General features: G+C 44.8%; 1 protein-coding gene across 1 annotated transcript in view; it reads right to left on the bottom strand.

The window, feature by feature from the left end:
• The window catches only part of Zbtb10 (zinc finger and BTB domain containing 10), a 35,510-nt gene extending 14,666 nt beyond the window's left edge, over window positions 1-20,844 (bottom strand). The window contains exons 1-2 of the mRNA XM_052180887.1: window positions 19,256-20,844; window positions 7,466-8,348 (exon numbers count right to left, since the gene is read on the bottom strand). Coding sequence (XP_052036847.1) covers window positions 7,466-8,348; window positions 19,256-20,209 — 1,837 coding nt within the window. The 5' untranslated portion in view covers window positions 20,210-20,844. The remainder of the gene's footprint in view (window positions 1-7,465; window positions 8,349-19,255) is intronic.
• Between the last annotated feature and the right edge of the window lie 338 nt (window positions 20,845-21,182).

Genomic DNA, 21,182 nt, shown 5'->3' on the forward strand with positions numbered 1-21,182 from the left:
TAGGAAGTATTAGCCCTGTGAGCGCAGCGACGTGATTTACACTTATAAACCACTGCTGGGCTCTCACAGGCAGGCCCCTGACACTTCCGCTGGCTGGCCTGCACGCTCAGCAAAGCAGGAACTAGGCAAGCAAGACCCACCTTATTAAAACAAAAATCAGAAAGGTAGATGGGCGCACTGTCCACACACCCACAGAGATTCAGAGCAGAAGAGCAGGCTCAGTGTTAAGAGCGCTGGCCAATCTAAGAGCACCCTCTTCTAGCTCCCATAGGCACCAACCATGCACAAAATCAACAGCCATACATGCAGCCAAAACACACAAAACAAACATTTAAAAAGAGAGAAATTTAAAACAACCTGGCCAGCTAACCACATTGTTGCCAGAAACCAAATCTTCAGTAGTCCATGAACTTGAGGTGGGTGGTAGCTTAATGAAGACGCAGAGGCCCGGGTTCATGCCTAGCACCAAAGTGGAACAACAACCTCTTCTCCAAACCTAGAGAGCCACATTAATGTCCTCAAGGACTGACCCACATCAGGCCTTTTCAGCTCCTATACAAGCACCCACAGAGCCAACTAAAGCAGAAAACCGTGAGCATCTCAGCAGGAGCAATAACATGTGAGCATGTGGCAAAGACCTAGAGCTCAGGCTTTCACTTGGGAGGCAGAGGCAAGAACATCTGCTCAAAACCAGCTTCAACTGCAAATTTCCAAAATTAAAAACAACAACCAAAAAAACTCTCAAGAGCAAAAGTCATGAAGAAAAAAAAAGACAACTTATAGTTATACTATCTCTTTTAAAAGTATTTAAAAATGTGTGTTCAGTAAGATTCTATGGCCCAATTTTTAAAGTAAGCAGTAAGCTTTGTTTCTAATGAATGTGATTTAAAACAAAACAAAACAAAACTGACTCACTTCTCACATCATACTCTACAATAAAGATATCTCAAAGATTTACCTAAATATCTGGAACCAAATCCAAGTCCTGTAACTGGAGACTGCACATAAAGTCCAACCCCCTACTGGTCATAGCACAGCCAGTGCAGCCACAACATGCAGACATGGGAACACCAGCACTTGGGAAACTGTAGCAAGAGCTGAGATACATAACTGGACTTGGCTTAACAACAGAAATATTTCTCTACAACAAAATAGGAATATTCACATTTAAGAAAAAACACTGAAAATATACAAAATAACTTTCTATTCACAAAATTAGTTTTCTTTAAAAATTTGGATTTTTACGGATTTTTATGATTTCCAAATCCTCCTCCTTTCCCATCAGGGAGATCGCCAGAGGTACACTAGGAATTTTTTTTTTTAAAGATTTATTTCATGTATGGGAATACACCATTGCTGTCTTCAGACACACCAGAAGAGGGCGTGAGACCTCATTTCAGATGGTTATGAGGCACCATGTGGTTGCTGGGAATTGAACTCACGACCTCTGGAAGATCAGTCAGTGCTCTGCTGAGCCATCTCTCCAGTCCACACTGGGGATTCTTTTTTCTTTCTTTTTTGTTTTTGTGTGTGGTTTTTTGGTATTTTTTGAGACAGGGTTTCTCTGTGTATCCCTGGCTGTCCTGGAACTCACTCTGGAGACCAGGCTGGCCTCGAACTCAGAAATCCTCCTGCCTCTGCCTCCCAGAGTGCTAGGATTACAGGCGTAATCCCACCGCCCGGCTCACACTGGGGATTCTTAAGTAACAGCTATACCTAAAACTCACACCTCAACCAATGTAAACTCCACAGTTTTAGACTCTACTTTCAACAAACTTATAATAATAATCAAAATAGTCAAATAATAGTCAAAATAGTGAGAGATCTCAAAAAGTGTCTAATAATCATAAAATATTATTTAATGGCAAGTGAGCTATCTCGGTAGGTAAAGGAATGACCTGAGTTCAAACCCTGTGAGCTACAAGGTAAGGAGAGAACTCTCCATGAGTTGCAAAGCACAAATACACACACACACAAGCAAATGTGTTAATTTCTTAAGAGTGTATAACATTTAGAATGCATTTTAGAAATTTGTAATGCCCAAAGTAATAATGAACAGTGATCATCATAAATACAGAAGAGAAATGCTGGTTAGTATATAACACTAATTAAAAATAAAAGCTCTCAGCCAGACAGAGGTGGCGCACACCTTTAATCCCAGCACTTGGGAGGCAGATTTCTGAGTTCCAGGCTAGCCTGGTCTACAGAGTGAGTTCAAAGACAGCCAGAGACCTACAGAGAAACCGTATTTCAAAAAACCAAATAAATAAATAAATAAATAAATAAATAAATAAATAAATAAATAAATAAATAAATAAAAACCGTGTTCTAAGCTAAATACCAACTTATATGCAATTGTCACTGGAAGGCAAATATACCAATTATAATAGTGAGGCTAGGGCCAGTGAGATAGCTAAGTGTGTAAAGTCCCTCACTGCCATGTCTGCTGTCCTGAGTTGGTCCCCTAGGAGCCATCAAGTAGGAGGTGAGAAGCAGCTTCTACAAGTTGTCCTCTGAGCTCCTGTGAGTTACCAAATGCCTAAAAGCTCAGACCAGAGCATCCCAAGTTCAAAATCTTCCTAAGCTGTACACTAAATTTATTGAAAGGTAGACTATATCGTACTAACCTGTGCCAGAAATTTTTTTACATAAAAAAAAATGTAAGGATTAAATGCATACCTCACTAGCAAAGCTCTTGCCTAGTATCTACAAGGCCCTACATTTAAACCAATATTGAAAATTAAATTAGTAACTAAATTTCTTTCTTTCTTTTTTTTTTTCCCTACCGAGATCCCAGAGTGCTGGGATTACAGGCACGTGCTATCACCGCCCGGCTAGTAACTAAATTTCAAATCTTAGATTTCATCTCTAATATGGTTAAAATTGAATTTTTTAACATCATAAGAACGTTTTTTCCCTTTATTTGCTTACTGAGTTTTCAGTTTTTAATCTATCAACCCAGTATGAAAGGACAGACATGTTAGTCCTCCCATGTTCCTTCCCTGCATGTCCCTGTGCATCCATCTACCATGTGATGTCATCAAGCGTCTAGCAGTAAATCCAACAAGATATATTAGCTTAGTACTCTGGGAGGCAGAGGCCGGCGGATTTCTGAGTTCAAGGCCAGCCTGGTCTACAGAGTGAGCCCCAGGACAGCCAGGGCTACACAGAGAAACCCTGTCTCGAAAAACAAAGAGACTCAAAACATGCCATTTCAATAAAACCTCCAGAGAATGTTAGAAGGTGCAATCTCAGCTTCAACATAACAGGACAAAAGGATGCATTTTTAGAGCTGTGGCTATAAACTATAGAAGTCATATTTCCTTTTAAGGTGTTCATAAATCCAAATATGCCAAGCATTAAATTTAGATTTCAAAATATTCACTAGTTTTATTTACATTTCTAATCTAGAGAGAGGGATTAAAACTATGTCCAAATTCTACTACAAATGGCAGAATAAGGTCATTATAGAAGTCAATGTTGACTCCAAATGAAGGTAACTTCTAGTAACTGCACTGTAGACATAGGCTGACTGTGGTCATGTTGTCAGCATTCAAGCAAGGTGAGCATCTATGTGGCCTTTGGCAGAAAGTTCATAGCACTGGAAAACTGCTATTAAATAACTTCAATAGTCTTTTCTAACTCTAAGGGCACCAGACATAACTTGTCATTTAATTATTTTCATGTAATCCTATAAACAGTACTGTATTTTAAATACAGTACTCCATCTTACTCAGACCCATCACAGTCGTACAGAGAAGAGCTGGTTGGTTTTAAACAGCTAACTGAAGCTGGGCTTATCCCACTGTTGACCCAACCCTTGTGGACTCACCTGTAGAACTTCAACTGGAATCCCTAGAGTCGAGTCCCCAGCTATCACGATCTGTAATGCTCCAGGTTTCCAATGGCTAAGGTTATGGCTAAGATTAAGAGCCACTTTTTTGACAAGGACTAAACAAAGCTTTGCCAGAAATAGTTCCTTCTGTTTACATGTGACCTATGGTCCTTTCAATCATACCAACCTTAGAGCGTAGCTTCTGGGTCGAGGCTGCTTTGTATTTACAGTTTAGCTCTTTACATTAAAGCCCTGCAGGGCTTGGTAACATACACCTTTATTTTAATGCCACCACTGGGAAAGCAAAGGAGTTTTTTGAGTTTGAGGCCAACCTGAGCTACATTGGGAGCTGGTCTAGGTCAGTCAAAGCTACATAGCAAGACCCTGTCTCCAAGGAAAAAATTGTCTCGCACTATTTTCTGACCATAACATTCTTAATAAGGCCTACTTTCCTTTCTATTTATTCCTGTCACCGGCATGTATGTACGTGGCTTTTCACTTTTGTGCCTGTGCCCTCAGAGGGTGTCAGAGTCCCAGGAACAGGACTTAGAGCTGGTAGTGAGCCACTCTGTGGATGCTGAGACTTTAACTCAGGTCTTCTGAAGACACCCCTTTTGGAGAATTTATTTTGACTTTATTATATAAAAGGCATAGGAACTAACCAAGGATTAGTAGGATTATATTCTTAAAAGTTACAAGAAAGCCGGGCATATGCCTCCGAGCCCAGCACTTGGGAGGCAGACTTCTGGGGTGAAGGGCAGCCTGGTCTACAGAGCAAGTTCCAGGCCAGCCAGGGCTACACAGAGAAACTCTTGACTTGAAAAAGAAAAAGTCACAAGAAATATATTTCTACCTCTCTTTAAAACTATGTTGGAGGTAGTTTAAAAAAAAAAAAAAACCACACACATTGGAAGGTGTTATATAAATAATTATGAAAGGTTCTTAGAAGATAGTAAAATTATTAACAAAAACAAGGCTACAGTCCAGTGCTGCCCCATGTCTTAAGGGCATTTTAAAGAGCCCTCATCTTTGAAGACCTATTTTACTAGATGACCATACAGAACAAGCGAGTGGCCCTCCAACTGTCCATCCTTACTCTGCACTCCAGGCAGCCTTGACAAGGGCACTCTGGCTGCGGGGACTGCCCGGGAGCAGTCACAGAATGCAGACTGGCTCACAGGGCTGCCCACCAGCCAGGCCGGACATGAGCTACCCATGAACCCACACTGGCTTGAGCACTTATTTTCCTGTATTTTACATACTGTTTAGGTGAGAGAAGACCCATTCATGTTTCTGCCACTAAATGGTGCAATAACTCTTCTTTAGAGACACTATCAAATTATAAAAGTGTCGCCAGCTGATATGCAGCTTATCGTGATGAAACCAAATTTGTGAATGTAAGCAAGTTCAGGTACCAAAGTGCAACCAATGATGTAAAAGCGCCAAATTATCTTTTTAGGATGAGATAAACTGACTCATTAAACTATCCACAATTTTTGACAGACCTGGTACATTGATATGGATGGTGAGAAAATGCTTGCTAAAATAATTGCTAAGTCATGGGTCAATATTATTGTCACTCCAATATGTATGTGGTAATTTAAAAACAGTGTTAGCTCTGATTGGTTCTGCCAATAAATGTTTATTTATGTGTGGGCAGGAGCACACACATACATGTTTATTTAAACACTCTACAGAGTTACTACCATAGTGGAATACTAAATGCAGCAGAAAGTCCTGGTGGTCACAGTTTCAGATTAAGACTTATATATTAGTAAGCAAAACAAAAAGTGCCAACTAAGGTATCTATCATTAGATCTCTGCCTCAGCAGAGCATGACTGCGGGCCTGTCGGCACAACTCTATAACCTCAGTACTTGGAAAGCACAACCGAGAGTATGTATAAGGATGGATATAAAGGATCCTCAGCTACACAGTGAATTAGAGGCCAGCCAGTGCTGCATAAGATTCTGTCTCTAAAACAGAAGCCTCATTAGGGACTTGCTGATAAAAACTGACGTAAAATACAAGGAAAAAGAACAGCAGCTGGGCATGCTGGTGCATGCCTTGTAGTCCCAGCACTTGGGAGGCAGATGCAGACAGATCTCTGTCTACACAGGTTCCAGGACAGCTAAACAGCTACATGAGACCCTGTCTCAAAAACCAAACAACCCAGTAAGTCACTGCACATGCATGCTGACTTCCACATATTATTTCTTTCTACTGGTGAAAACAAACTCAAAGCCAAAATGCCAGAAGCCATTCCCAAGGTTTGCCTTGCAGGGTGGCTCAGTGGGGAAAGGTGCTTTTTGCAGCCCAAGGTTTATCCTGGAACCTTCGTAACATGAGAACTCCACAAGTAGCCCTTTGGCTTTTGTGTGTGTATATTACGGTGTACACACACACACACACACACACACACACACACACACAGACCCACACAGGGAGAGTGTGAGACAAGAGTGTGTGAGCAAGAAACAGTGAATCAGTGGATAAATAAAATATTTAACATAAAATACTCATCATTATCATATAGACACTGAACAACCCTAACTGTAATGGAACATGCTATGTAGACCAGGTTGGCCATTAAGTTGCAGAGATCTACTTGCCTCTATCTTGAAAATGCTGAATGAAGTGTAAGTGCACCCAACTCAAGCATGTTTTGAGGTAAACAGGCATTAAATCACAAAACTAATGGTGTGCAAACCTAAAACCAGGGATTGGACAGGAAATGTCAAATCCCTGAGAAGTTTCAAAATGAGGAACACCCAGTTTCAAGTCAGGCCAATGTCTGCTCTCTCCATTCTCTAGCAGTTCCCACTCCTTTATAAAAAGGTTTTTACCACCAATGACATGCCAAGATTCTTGCACACACTATATACAGTGTCTTAGGAATATACTGAAAATAAGGGCTCTGTGGCCTGGAAAGAAAAACTGCAATTCCACAGAAACAGCCCCACCCAGAAACCAGGCTTACAGTCCTCCCCCAACCCCCAAAGGACAGTGACAGTCAGGTGACACTAAAAAAAAAGCATTCCTGTTTTTGAAGACCTGTGGAATTAGCAAACTTCTGTAGCAGTAAACCCTTAAATAAAAATGTGAACTAGATCCTACAACTGACTTTCAAGAGACAAAGTGATTAATTATAAGCTACAACTAAACACTGTCATAAAACAGTGCAGAGGCTGCCAACAGGAGTCACACTCCTTGATAATACTGAAGTAACTTGAGAGTTCAATTTTAAAATTTTCCAAATTATGGAACAAGAGCAAATCCTAAAACCACGTCTAATAAATTTACATAAGACATTATCACTTATTATAAGAAAGCTCTTTTTGGTTGAATTGCCAAACTGTGAGGAACAATGGGCTAAGGATATTAAGAATATTTCTGACTTAAGACAGCTTGATTTACAGAGATATAACCTTATCCTAAGTAAAAAAGTAAGTATCTGTTACGTAACTATTAATAAGGCTTTCGGTAGATAGCACTTCAGTTACTACCCAATCTAAAACTTAAAGACCCAAAATTCAAGTATCCCTAGTTCTATTACCTGAAAAACTAAAAACTTCCAATTAAAAGTAAACTTCAGCAAGTACAATTAGAATGAAACCCTTTGAATACTTACCGGGCTCTTCCTTGATGAGCAGGGCCTTGCCTTCTTCCGGATAGGCAACAAGTGGCTGCATCACTGAGCAGTCTTCTACCTTTGCCTCACTATTAGCTGGTATATTATAAACAAATCTCTTTGTAGTTTGGTTTTTCCTCCGTGCTTTGCCAGTCTCTTGAGAGGTCATATTATTCCAAATAAACACTTTTGTTTTACCTTGAGATTCATTTTCAGCCAATTCAGGAGCGATATCCTGGACCCAGTCACTGTCATTCATCTGGTAGTTTTCAACTTGGCTCTCGTCGATATCACAACCATCATTTTCAATTTTTATATTACTCGCCAAATTGGTAAGGTTCCGTGTGGCCCAGAAGCTGGCAATTTTCTGATCTCGGGATGGAGTCAGGCCATCTCTACTAACTGGTTTCCTATTATTATAGTCCACAACTACAGACTCTGGAGCTTCTGATTTAATGCTTATATTTAAGGCATCTTTAATGAAATTTCTGCAAGTTTGAACAACTTCACTCATTTGAAGGTAGCTGGCCACTGTCATCACTTCAATGGCATTTTGGCTTGTGAGCACCAGGTTCCCAGAATACAGGAAGTCCAAGATGACTGAAAAACCTTGAACTGCAGCAATATCTAGGTGGGTAGTATTGTTTTGGTTAGGGCTTTCTTTGTTTGAAACACAATATAATGTCTTAAAGAAACGGCTGCCTGCAACCAGGATGTTCTTATGAGCTTTAAAGATCTTCCCGCTCACCACAATGCTGACATCACAAAGAATATCTTTCTTTCTCTGTTCATCTAGTTGTCGAAGAAGTTGGTAGCAATACGAGTTCTCATTTGGCCTGCTATTAAAGTCACAGTACCCCTCCTCTGATGGTATTTCCGACTCCTGTAATTGGAGGAAAACATTAACATTAAATTTTATTTACATTTTCCAAGGAAAACAAATATAACTGTCAAAGTAAATCATTAAAAACGACTCCAGCGCGGGACAGTGTTGTCGCACGCCTGTAATCCCAGCACTTGGGAGGCAGAAGAGGCAGGTGGATTTCTGAGTTCGAGGCCAGCCTGGTTTACAGAGTGAGTTCCAGGACAGCCAGGGCTACACAGAGAAACCCCGTCTCTCGAAAAAGCCAAATCCAAAAAACCAAAAACTAAAAAGAAAAAACAAAACAAACAAACAAACAAACAAAAAAAACGATTTGAGCATGTCAATTCATGAAAAGTTATTCATTTTGAGATAGAAAGTTACCCACCATATTAAACCCCAAAAGAAATGAACTAAGTCTGGTGCACTTCTGAGACAGTATATGTGTGTGGGGGGGGGGGGGGGGGGAGTATGAGAAAGACATCTGAGGATCAGCAGGATTTCACTGGCTTCTTTTCACATATAAGCTGAGACTATGAAATTTATTAAATTTTAAGTAAAAATAACAATTATTTTCTTAAAGAAATTATCTGAAATCAAATCAGTCTGCCCTATCAGCCAGGAAAGCAGAGGCCTCTTCTCCCCACACTTAGGTACCTGAATTTAAGAGGCTTTAATGTATATAAATTTTGCTTTCATTGGGTATGAAAGTATTCATTATAATTCTATTTAGCATCCCTTTAGATAAGGTTCCTATTTACCAATTAAACTAAATATGTGGCTCAGGCCTCAGCCACACTACTGGTGAAGCTGAGAGGATAATGGAGCCCAAGGTCATCCTCAACTCCACAGTGTTGAGGGCCAGCCTAAATGGGGGAACCTCTGGGTTCGATCCCCAGCACTGCAAGAAAAAAAAGGAACATGAGACATGGCTGGAGAAATGACTTAATGGTTGAGAGCACTAGATGCTCACAGAGGAGTAGGGTTCAGCTCAGTTCCCAGCAGGACATGTTTGGCTCACAACCATCTGTTAACTCCATTTCCCAGGGAACTAGTACCATCTTCTGGTTGCAATTCAACTACACCCTCCACCCAATAATAAAATTAATCTTTAAAAAAATGTACATGCTATAAATAAGAGTATGATCTAATGATTCTAAGAGAATGTGTCCTTTGGCAACTCTCTCTGAGGCCTTAAATGGTGGTAGTATTATTAAAGTTAGTTCTAATTAATAACTGACAGGCACACCCCACAGGCAGTTATATCCCCACACATTAACTACTGAGCATTCAGTACTGCTTTGCACTTATCTCCACATTCTCCCACTGTTAACGGGAAGGTGAGGAGGAAGGACAGCACCAGTGCCACTTGGCATACTAGTGCTCATCGGTGCTTCAGGACTGTGGAGCAGGATGGAGAGCGCCTGTGGACCTGTGGCACAAAGAACCGCTCCAGACTCTTCGCCCACTAATCCTAGTGCCTAAGGCTCAAGAAGCCATTCTGCTGTAGCAAACACCCCAAGCCCGTCTATTATACAAGAATGCTCCATGCTCTACAGCAGACACTTCCCTCTACTAGAATACTCAAGGATCTTCAAAACCCTAGCAGTCAAGAATAAAATAGGTGAAACAAAGCTATTCGTTAGTGTCTAAGTCCAACTTTTTGCTTTGAAAGTAAGGTTTTAAAAATCAGGAGCTGGCTGGAGCATGCATGGCAGCCGGAAGCCCTTACTAGCCAGCTCTCCTAAGGCCCTCACCGGGGCACTTGGTAAGACACGGGATGGGGGAGGCAGTGCTTTCACTTCACTATGTCTCTCCCATCCCTCCCTCCTCTCCTCTCCCTGGCAAAGAATATGCATGAGAACTCCCCAAGTTCTAAGAGGCTATTTTTTTAATACATACATCTGATATATAAGCCATGTTACAAAATTTCAAACTATTTAGCCAATGACTTATGTAAATGATGAATATAATTCTAAAAATGCCCACAATAAAGTTATAACTTTCTGTGAGAAGAACCAATCACAATGACCTGATAAAACCTGGGTCCTTTTAAAAAACAGACCATCTGAATAGAATTCATTACCTTGCTAGAGCTCTTCACAGACAGTAGGACACAACTTTCTTTGGTACACACCTAGCTTTATACTTTGTTGTGCATGCTGCATACCTGGCTAACAAACAGGTTCATCTGTTTGGTTCTGAGATCTCCTAGTAGAGAACTATTTTGCAGTAAAAAAGGCCTGAGCCCTTGGAAGGACTGCTGACAAAATATGGCAGCGCTTCTGTGAAGGGTCTGCGAATTAGCATTTAAAAGTAAACAACTACCTGAAGTCTAAATGATAAGTATTATGATATGGAGACTTTGGAAAGGCAGGAGGAAGCTCACTTTGGAGGCCAGTCTGGAAGGACAGTTGAGTGATGTGTAAGTGCTGGCAAGGTGAACCTGGGTGCCCCAGCCCCAGGCCCCACCCCCAAACGCAGCAAATGTTCCTAACCATATTGAGCCCTCTCCTGCTTGGTAAAGGGCTTTTTAAATAGCTGTTATACACAGCTTAGTCCTTTAGTAAGTTGTGAGAAAAAAATTACTGGTGGTATTTGTAAAAGCAGGTATTCGTGTTATTCTATAGTTATAATAAAAAAAAAAAATGGTAGTGCCGTAGTGTTTGATTTGTATAGTATGGGTGTGTTGTGGGTAGGCTTTGACTAATTTTAAAAATAAGGACATCTTGTGTGACAAATGCAACATAACTGCATAACATAATTTGGTGGAACCGCTTCAGAAAATACAGGACGCAGTGATGTCACTTTAAGATGGCTGCGATAACTAGATATGACTGCCTCCAAATGTGGGCTGTTTCCTGTTAGGAGAGGGCTCTCTATGTATTCCTAGAATTCAGTCCCAGGGTACTCATCAGTCTCCCTTTCTGGCCTCCTTGGGTACCAGGCATACATGCTGTTCATATGCATATATGCAGGCAAAACATGTATACATGTAAGATAAATATTTTTAAAGAAAAAAAGCCCTTCAAAATAAAATCATGAGGGGTTAGAGGTATGGCTCAGCGGTTAAGAGCACTTTGCTCTTCCAAAGGTCCTGAGTTCAATTCCCAGCAACCACACGGTGGCTCACAACCATCTGTAACGGGATCTGATGTCCCCTTCCAGTGTGTCTGAAGACAACTATAGTGTACTCATATACATAAAATAAATAAATCTTTTAGAAAATGTCATGAATATATGCATTCTCCCAAGATATTTGAAGATTTTTTTGCAAAGCAACTAAATAGACACAGCAAATAAAGAAATTATTTGCTGAGTCAAGTAAATTAAGAAATCCCTTTAATCAAATCTTTTATTAGAATCAAAATGTTAAATGATTCAGGTCTATGCTATCTAATAGCTGGTGCCCATTTCAATTTCCCTGTGGGGACAGAGATACTTTGAGGATAATAGATAGTTGGGTAGGAGGCTGCACATTCTAAACAAATGAGACACCATTTTAAACAGATGACCCAGATGGTCTGCAGCACCCTTGAAGTCTAGGTTCATAAGAGAACTGCACAGTGTGGCCCAGCGTCCACAAAGCACACGTAAACACTTAACCCCTTCCCCACAAGTGAACACCCCTCCCCTCCCCTCAATCCCAATCATGAACAAGCAGCACTTCCATTCCTAGTGACATGCCTATAACCCTAACACCTAGGGTATGAACAAGGAGAACAAGGAGCGGTATATAAAAGGACCACAATAAAATAAATAGAGCTAAGCCTGATGACAAAGGCTTATAATGGTGGCAGTGACTGGGGAAGCTAAAGCAGGAAGATCTCAAGTTCAAGACCTGTCAGTTTTGGTTTCTCGGTGCCATTCTGACCGTCCTGGAAATCACAAAAATAAGCCTGCCTCTGCCTAAGTTCTGGGACTAAAGGCATATGCCACTACGCCTGACAAGACCCCGTCTTTCAGTGGAAAAGGTAATTAAAAGAGCTGGGATGTTTGCCTATGACAACCCTAGGCTCCAATCCTAGTGCCACACAAAGAAATAAATACTTATCTTTCAAAAAGGGCAAGACCCACTATGATGGATACCTTATAGAAGTTAATTGTAAGTGTGAGAGAAAGAGACAAAGACTGTGTGTGTGTGTGTGTGTGTGTGTGTGTGTGTGTGTGTAGATCCAGGCTTAACAAAAAGTACACTGGATTGGCTGGCAGACTGAAGATAGAACTATGGCAGCAATGTGGACAGGAATCAATACCAGAGCATGAAGACAAGAGATGCTGTGACCAGCTGGGAACCTACTGTTACTAGTTCTAGCACAGCAGCTTAATTGTTAGAGTGCTTGTCTGGCATGCAGTCCTGTGTCCTGTGCTTGATCCACAGCACTACATAAAACCGGGCACAGTGGCATGCACCTGCAATCCAATCACTGTCGTGGTGGAGACAGAAAGACCATTAGTTCAAAATCATTCAGTGACAAATAACTTGAGTTGAGGGGCTGGAGAGACAGACAGCTTAGAAGTGAAGAGCATTTGCTACTCTTGCAGAGAACTTGAGTTCCTGGCATACGTGTCTCAGGATGGTCTTTAACTCCAGTTCCAGGAGACCTGACCACCTCTTCTGGACTCAGTTTGTGTGAGACACGCATGTGGCACACATAAATACATGCAGACAAATACACTCAAAACCTGTTAAGTCATAAGGAAAGAGCATATTTACGGCCAGCCAGGCTTTACTACGTTACACCATGCTTTCTTTACAAGGGGGAGAGTGTGATGCAAGGTATGCAGAGGAAGCAAAGACCTTCAAAGTAGGGAAGGGACACGGCGTCCCTGAGGATGAGACTTGGGAGAGGTGAAGGGCGACTGACCCTACCATCTTACCTTGGAGAATTACACCCCAACCTGTAAAGCACTCGGCAAGTCTGCCTTTGAGCTGAGGGAGTAAAGCTAACCTCAGCTGGAAGCAATGCGCACCTGACCATAGCTTATCAACCCATTAGCAACAATAGAAAAATACTTAGGGTAAAAATTTTTTCCTTCCTTACTCAGAATTTTGTCTATGATAATTAGCAGAAAAGACTTTTTAACAAATATCAATATATAAACCTAAAGAACATAAAAATCAGCATTGATTTGTTTCAAGAACTCACTAGGAATAGTATGTTGAGAGAAAATTTCTGCTTCCAAATTTAAAAATCAAATTCAATTTCGAGAATGTGAGGACAAACAAGGTCATAGCAAATATAATCACAATGTTCTGCTGGTGCTAACACATTTAGTAGTTGATTGATTTAAAAAAATCCCCATTACATCTCTATCACAGTGCCTTGTATGTTGTTAGTATTCTCTTTTATGGCTCCATCCCTAGAAAGTCTACTTCTGTTGTTTCTTTTTCTTTAAGGCAGGGTCTCACTACCTCACTTCCTAGCTGGCCTGGAATCCATTATGTAGACTTTTAAGATTCTTTCTAAGTTGCTAAAACCTAGCCAACCAAGAAAGAGAATACACCACCTAACCTTTGCGACTTCCTGTTTCCAAAGCAAGGGCAGGCAGACCTGCCTCACCTTTCTCTTCTCCACCTGACATCACTAGTATGCCAACTAGTAATTTCAATCACATCACTGGGTTGAATTCATGTTTAATTTCTGGAAAGGTTAACTAAACTTACAATAATAATAATTTGGGTGCACGGTTGTAGGCTTAGCAGACTGCAGAGAATTGACAGAATGAGTGTTTTGGGCTCTGAGAATTTCACAATTGGGTAGAAAGTGGTCTGAACCAAGCTACAGTGGTAATCACTATAATTAAAGCAATTTAAAAATCTTTCTGGGCCAAATGGCAAAATTCTGAATGAGTTAATTCTTGAAATTGACTCTGAAAATACTTACAACTATACAGATCTCTAGCACCAAACAATTAAGTGTCTTACTTTCCAATGGAGGGTCCCCTCTTACAACAACCTTAGATCCCTCCCATGGTGGATGTTGGTCAGTGGCACTTGGCTAGCTGGCATATGCACTGCCCTTCCCTAAGCATGGTGGTATATATCTGTAGTCCCAACAGCAGAGGGACAGTTTGAAGGCCCCAGGGGTCACATAAACTTGGCAGCTAACGGTACCTTGGCAACCCACAACTTAGTATAAAATCCACCAAGCTGCCCTCCGGCCTACACACACAAACACAGACAGACAGACAGACAAACAGACACACACACAGAGGGGGCTGACACTCTCTGACTCCCACTGCTGGGGAGTGGAGGCAGGAGATGACAGGAGGCTGAGGCTCCAACAAGCCTGGGAAGCCTCTCCAAGACCTATAGCCAAAAAGAACAAAGTTAAGAAAGCACTTAAGTTTGTTGATTGTTTTTGGTCACCACCAAAACAAAGTAAGAAGAGGAGGAGGAGGAGGACGAGGCAGCGGAGGAGGAACAGAAGAAAGGACTTTTTATATAAGGCATAAGAAACAGGTCCAGGGCTTTCAGGGTAAGTCCTAGACTAGCGGAGGCAATCCCAGATAAGATCCTGTCCTAAAAGGCGGGGAAAGCCAGGTTGTGGTGGCACACAACCTTTAGTTCCAGCACCAGGAAGCAGAGGAAGACCAGACATGGCTACGCAGAGAAACTGCCTGTGTAAAAAGGGGGAGGGAAGCACTACAGGTACAGTTCAACAGTAAAGCCCTCACCAGCTTGCAAGAGGTCTTAACTTTCCAATTCCAGTACCTGACCTCCCAAGAAAATGAGAAATGAAAGCAAACTTTAGTAATGTACTAATAACAACGTATTAACTCTCAAAAATCCAACACATGCCTTTAACCCCAGAACTCCTGGTGCAGAAATAGAGGCAGGTAGATCTCTGGAAGTTCAAGGCCAGGTTCGCTACAAAATGAGTTTCAGGCCAGCCTGGGCTATATGAAGAGACCCTGCCTCAAAACACTAACAAACAAAAACACTCAGCACTGCACGTCACTTCCAGACCACAGTCCTGGGTCTTTGGCTGGGTCCTAATGCAGGCTATAAAGCACAGTAGAAGACTGTCTTTAAAAGCCACACAGCAGAGACTGAAGGACGGGCTCAGCATTTGCTGCTCTCCCCCACGGGCTGGCATTCCATTCTGACCATCCTCATCAGGTCATGGATTCACAAGCCCCAGGAACTAAGTTCCAGGTGGATCCCATGCCTCTGGCTTCCTCAGGCACCTGCAACTCAAGTGTACAGACCCTCTATACACAACACACACACCTACAAATAATCCAAGGGGAAATTAAAAATGTATGACATCACAAAAGATCTTTTTAATGGAAAGAGGCGAAGGGCTGGAGAGCTGGCTCAGCGGTTAAGAACACTGACTGCTCTTCCAGAGGTCCTGAGTTCAAATCCCAGCAACCACATGGTGGCTCAGAACTAATGAGATGACTCCCTCTTCTGGGGTGTCTGAAGACAGCTACAGTGTACTTACATATAATAAATAAATAAATCTTAAAAAAAAAAAAAAAGGAGGCGAGGCTTTCAGGTGCAGATCAGTGGCCGCCTGATTGCCTAGCATAAATGAGGCCTTCAATTTGGTCCTTACCTCTGGAAAAACTAAAATGATGCCATGTTCCCACTTCCCAGGATGGGGACCACAGGCCTGAGCTGCTTTATATATATGAACACACACACACCACCACATTTGTGCCTGCTGCATGCCCTGGCAACTGGAATTATGGGTGGCTGTGAGCTACCACGCGGTGATGACAACCAAACTTCACCTTCTGAAGAACAACAAGCACTCTTAACCTCTGAGCCATCTCTTTAGCTTCCATCTCATTTTTAAAATGAGGAAGCTAAAGCAGGACACTGAAATTGAATTACAGTTAGTGAGAAAAACTCAAAATGCCCAGGCTTTTGGGAAAGTATGAAATAGTTGCCTCTCCATTCAAGAGCAATACCATTACAAAGTGGATGACACAAAGACACTCTTGAGGTCAACTCATGCTACCCAAGATCCTGTTGCCACTAGATACAAATGTAAACGCCGACATTGATGAATGAGGGACCAGGAAATAACTCTTGGGCGTGGGGAGTGATGCTCAACAGTGACAGCACGGCTTATCCATCCAGTGTAAGGCCCCAGGTCAGCTACCAACGCCAAACCTTCAGCTCTGTGGGGGGTATGTGTGTGTGTGGGGGGGGGCTGTAGTTCAAGCACTAACAGGTAAGAGGAGCAAAGCATAATCTATAATAAAGTAATAAGCATGATAAAATTATGGTTAGAGGATTAGGACTGCCGAGCAGTGGGGGCACACGCCTGTAATCCCAGCACTTGGGAGGCAGAGGCAGGCGGATTCCTGAATTTGAGGTCAGCCTGGTTTTTCGGGGAAAAAAAAAAACGAAAAATAAAAAAAAAAAGATGATTAAGACCCCAGAATGTTTTTACAGTGTTACATTGCCTCCTAAAGGTAACCAAAGGCTCCAGAGCAACAACCACATCCCCCCACCCCACCCCAAACCCTGCTAGGAACCTGCCACTGTTAACAAGGGAAAGAGTTCTCAGGTGTTTCTTGGAAGAATAAGCTATTCCTCAAACTAAGGTTGGTCACAAATGAAAGAAACGGTGGGAAGTGGTAACACCTAAGATTCAATCAAGGAAACCAATACAAAACAAAGTGGGATAGCGCCTAGATCAGATGAAAAGACAATGTAGCTCAGAGCCAAGGGGAGAAAAATCACTTTGAGAAAACCTAGGGCTGAACTCTGCAGAGCCAGGTACACGCCTGCAGGATACACCCATACTAGGTGGACCATAAGATTAGCCAACTAATCCCCTCTGAGGTATGGATCACCGAGCAGCTAACGGTTAGTCCCACTCATGTTTGCCTACTGAACAGAATATTCTAAATGCTAGATTTAAAAACTCATTCTAAGTGTTTTGTTTTAAATTTCTAAATACTTACATACCAATATTTGGAAAACTCAGCTTTCCATTTTCACAAGCCACAGGTACTATCATCTCACTAAATACTTCCAGGTATCTATTACTTAACTCTTAATGACTGACGTGCCTTAACCCTTTAATGACTGGAATATCTCTTCTGTAAAAGGAAAACAAGTTTACTTTATTCCAGAACAATATAAATGAGTCTGACATACCTAAAACAAACAACCAAAAAATGTCAGGCCTATCAAATTTCCAGGACGAACTCCATGGGCAAAGATGCAGAAAGCCGAGATGTGGACCTGGGTTTGCTTAAAACTCAACTCTTTATCCCCATTACAAAAGTCTTTGTAGGTACTAACCTCAGGTTGTCATCCAGGGTTTAAGGCAATTTACTAAATTTTTCTGGGCTTTATTATCTTGAAAATAAGTGACCTTCATATGGTGTGGTAGCACACACCTTTAATCCTGGCACTCAAGAGGCAGAGGCAGGCAGGTCTGAGTTTGAAACCAGCCTGGTCTATATACTTAAAAGTTCCAAGATAGCCAGGCAGTGGTGGCACACACCTTTAATCCCAGCACTTGGGAGGCAGAGGCATGCGGATTTCTGAGTTCAAAGGCAGCCTGGTCTACAGAGTGAGCTCCAGGACAGCCAGGGCTACACAGAGAAAACCTGTCTCAAAAAAACCAAAAAACCAAAAAGTTCCCAGATAACCAGAGACACTGGAGAGGAGAGAGAGAAATGGGTGTGGGGGTGGGGGGTGACCTTCTTTCTAAGATTTAGGCAAAGTTGTGCAAATAAAAAATTCAACCCAAGCAAGCTCCATTTCCCTGCCTTCTGGGGGGAAAAGAAAGCCAACCAAACAAAACCCCATGCTTTTAAAACTACAGCCTCTGCTATGCTGGGCTACTGTGTGACTAATAAACTCTAGTGTAAGTGTGCAGAGCAGCAGGATGGCTCCCATAAACACCACGCTGAGGACTAATACCTGAGTGTTGACTTTCTAAAATCAATGACTGGCCAGCCACACAAAAGAAGGAATCCCACCCACCACCACAGGTTGTCTGGGTCATGAAAAGAAGTCTGACCAACATCTATTTGACTTGAAAAGGGGCTAGCAAAATGGTTAAGACTCCTGCCTTTGGAGTAGGACTGGGTTTTTCTTGTTTGTTTCTTTTCCTTTTTTTTTTAAGGGAATTAAAACTCATAGGTAGGCCTGTTTTGTACCTAGTGGCTGACGGTTTTCCAGGGAGCCCAATCATTTCGCATTAAACATTTCCAAAGCAAAGATTAACACTCTTCATAGAAGTTATTCGCAACCAAAGGGATAAAAATATCAATAGAAGTAAATAGCTAAAATGTACAGTGATTTTTACCCAAAGAGCCTGCTTTAAGGTTCAACAAGTTTAACAGAAATGAACGTCGTATAATTATTCACCTTACTCAACTAACTTCCTTTACATTTGCATATGCCTCTCATATTTCACATTATCTCGACCTGACGGGAGTTTAAGAGTGGACAGCCAGTAGCAGGAAGCGTAAGGAAACTTTAATCCATCCTTCAGGCTACTTCTAGCACTGTGTGTCCATGAACACAAGACTGTCCTAATATCTCCGCTGACTTAAAAACTTCTTGACGGAGTCAATCTAAGGTCAAAATCTCCAACCTCTCCCAACCTCTCTCGGATTCAATCTCACAGGCAAAGCCTAACTCATGAGAAATAAAATAAACCCAGCACTCTCATTAGAAAACTGTCGTTCCGCCCCTTCCCCCCAATAGATCCACAACTTCGGAAAACTTTGTTTCCAGGCTTTCCAAACCCCTACGCATAAACTCCCGGATCTCTCTCTCTCTCTCTCTCTCTCTCTCTCTCTCTCTCTCTCTCTCGATCGCAACGGCGTCCTCCCCCGCAAGAGCTTAATTTTCCCGTCTTTGCTTTAGTTTTAGTCTTTCCCACTGATAATAAACCTTTCCCCAAAGAGCTGACAAAAAGCAAGTGCCGGATCTACGGTACCTGGGCGTTGGCTTCGTGGAGTTTGTGTTCGGTGGAGACGTGGTGCCTCAGGAGCAGGGTTTTCTTGTAGTTGCGGGTCCCTCGCGAAAGCTCATCATGCCCCACCTGGGGAAGGTCCACGCTGCCCCCGTCCTCGGGGATCTCTTGGCACCATCCGCAGAACATAAGGCCAGTATCCTTGGAGTACCGCAGCCACGGGAAGTCCTTGAGCCAGGAGGTCTGGAAGGAGCACTGGAGCTTCTGCATGAGGGACTTGGGCCTCGCGAGCGGGAAGTGCTGGACAGTCTCTCCTTCGCCAGCTCCCACACCGCTGCCCTCCGCTTCGTCCCCACCATCGCCTCCCGACCGCCTGCTGCTGCTGCAGCTGCCGCCTTCCGCCCCACTGCCATCGCCCGGGCTCGCCCCCTCCTCCTCGGTGCTGTAGCTCAGGGACGCCCCGTCCTGCATCAACTCCTTCCCCTCCAGCGCGTCTAGCTCCGGATCCACGGCCGCCGGCCCTCGCCCATTGAAATGCCTGAGGGGCCACGCCGAGGTCTCCGGGCGGCCGCGGCTGCTGCCATTGTTGCCGAGACCCCCGCCGCCTCCCCCGCGGAAGGCCAGAGTCCGACGGTTCCTTTCCGCTAGCAGGGGGCCCCCCGCGCCGCCGCCCAGCGAAGAGGGGCCGCCCATGTCCTGAGGGAGCAGCAGCAACTCCTTGACGTCCTCGGCGGCGGCCGCCCCGGCGGAGGCCTCCGAGTCTTGGGGCTCCAGGCCCTCCGATTCCATTTCCTCGTCGGCCCCGCGCCCATTGGGCTGCTGCGGCGCGGGCGGCGCGGGCAGTCGTGGCTGCGGCTGCGGAGGCCAACAAGAGGCCTCCCCGCCAGCGTTATTGTTCGTGGGGCCGCCGCCGCCGCCGGTGACCAACCCGCCTCCTCGGAACGCCAGCGTCCTGCGGTTCATTTCACTGAACGACATGGCGCGCGCCGCCGTCGCCGCCGCTGCCGCCGCCCGGTGCCTCGGCTCGCGCCCGGGCTCCGGCCGCGTCCCGCGCGCTCGCCGCGGCTCCCCCAACGCTTCGCCCCCGCCCCCGCCCCCGCCCCCGGCGCTGCGCTGAGCTGCGCTGCGCTGCGCTCCCGCCGGCCCGGCCTCACCCTCTCGCCGGCTCGCGCTCGCTCCCGGGCCGCCGCACGCGTCTGCCGCCGCCGCTGTCCCGGCCGCGTCCTCTCCACCCCCGCCCCGCCGCGCTCCGGGCAGCGTCCCGCGCCGAGAGGTGGGCGGGCAGCGGAGCGGCGAGCCGGGGCGCGTGCGGCCTTCGAAGTTGAGGAGGAGTGCGGGCGCCCCTCCGCTGCCCCGCTTCAGCGCTGCGCGCACACACCGGCCCGCCAACAGACCTCCGTCCGCGGGGAGTCGTGCCGCCGCCGCCGCCGGCTGCCGAGGCGCGGACGCGAGAGGCGCGCTAAGCCGCCAGGCTCCGCCACATAGCGAGCCGACAATAAAGCCGGCGGAGCGTTTCCGTCCGACCAGGCCCTGGCGGAGGTCGAATGGCAAATGAACAACGGACCGTGCGCCCACAATGCACCGGGGTAGCAGTAACCGCTGGAGGGGGAGAGGGTGGGGGCCGGCCGGGGGAGGGGGCGGGCTGGGCCGGGCTGGGCTGGGCCGGGGGCGCCCGGGGACCGGGAAAGGGGCCGGCCGCTCGGGCCTGCGGGCGGGGGTGCGGCCACGGGAAGGAAGCGGGCGGGGCACGGGGCCGGGGTCTCGGGGCGGGGCCGCCTCGGACCGGACAAACAGCTGGCGGGTGTCAGGGGCCGCCGCGCCGCCGCGCGCCCTAGCGCACGGTCCCCGGCTCTCGCCACGACTTCACCTGGGACTCCAGGAGTAACTGCGGTGGGAGCGAGCGCGCCCGGCCCTGTCATCTGCCGGGGCGCGGGGGCCGTGCCCGAGGAAG

Source organism: Apodemus sylvaticus, chromosome 4 (assembly GCF_947179515.1).
Source record: "Apodemus sylvaticus chromosome 4, mApoSyl1.1, whole genome shotgun sequence".
NCBI classification, from domain to species: Eukaryota; Metazoa; Chordata; class Mammalia; order Rodentia; family Muridae; genus Apodemus; species Apodemus sylvaticus.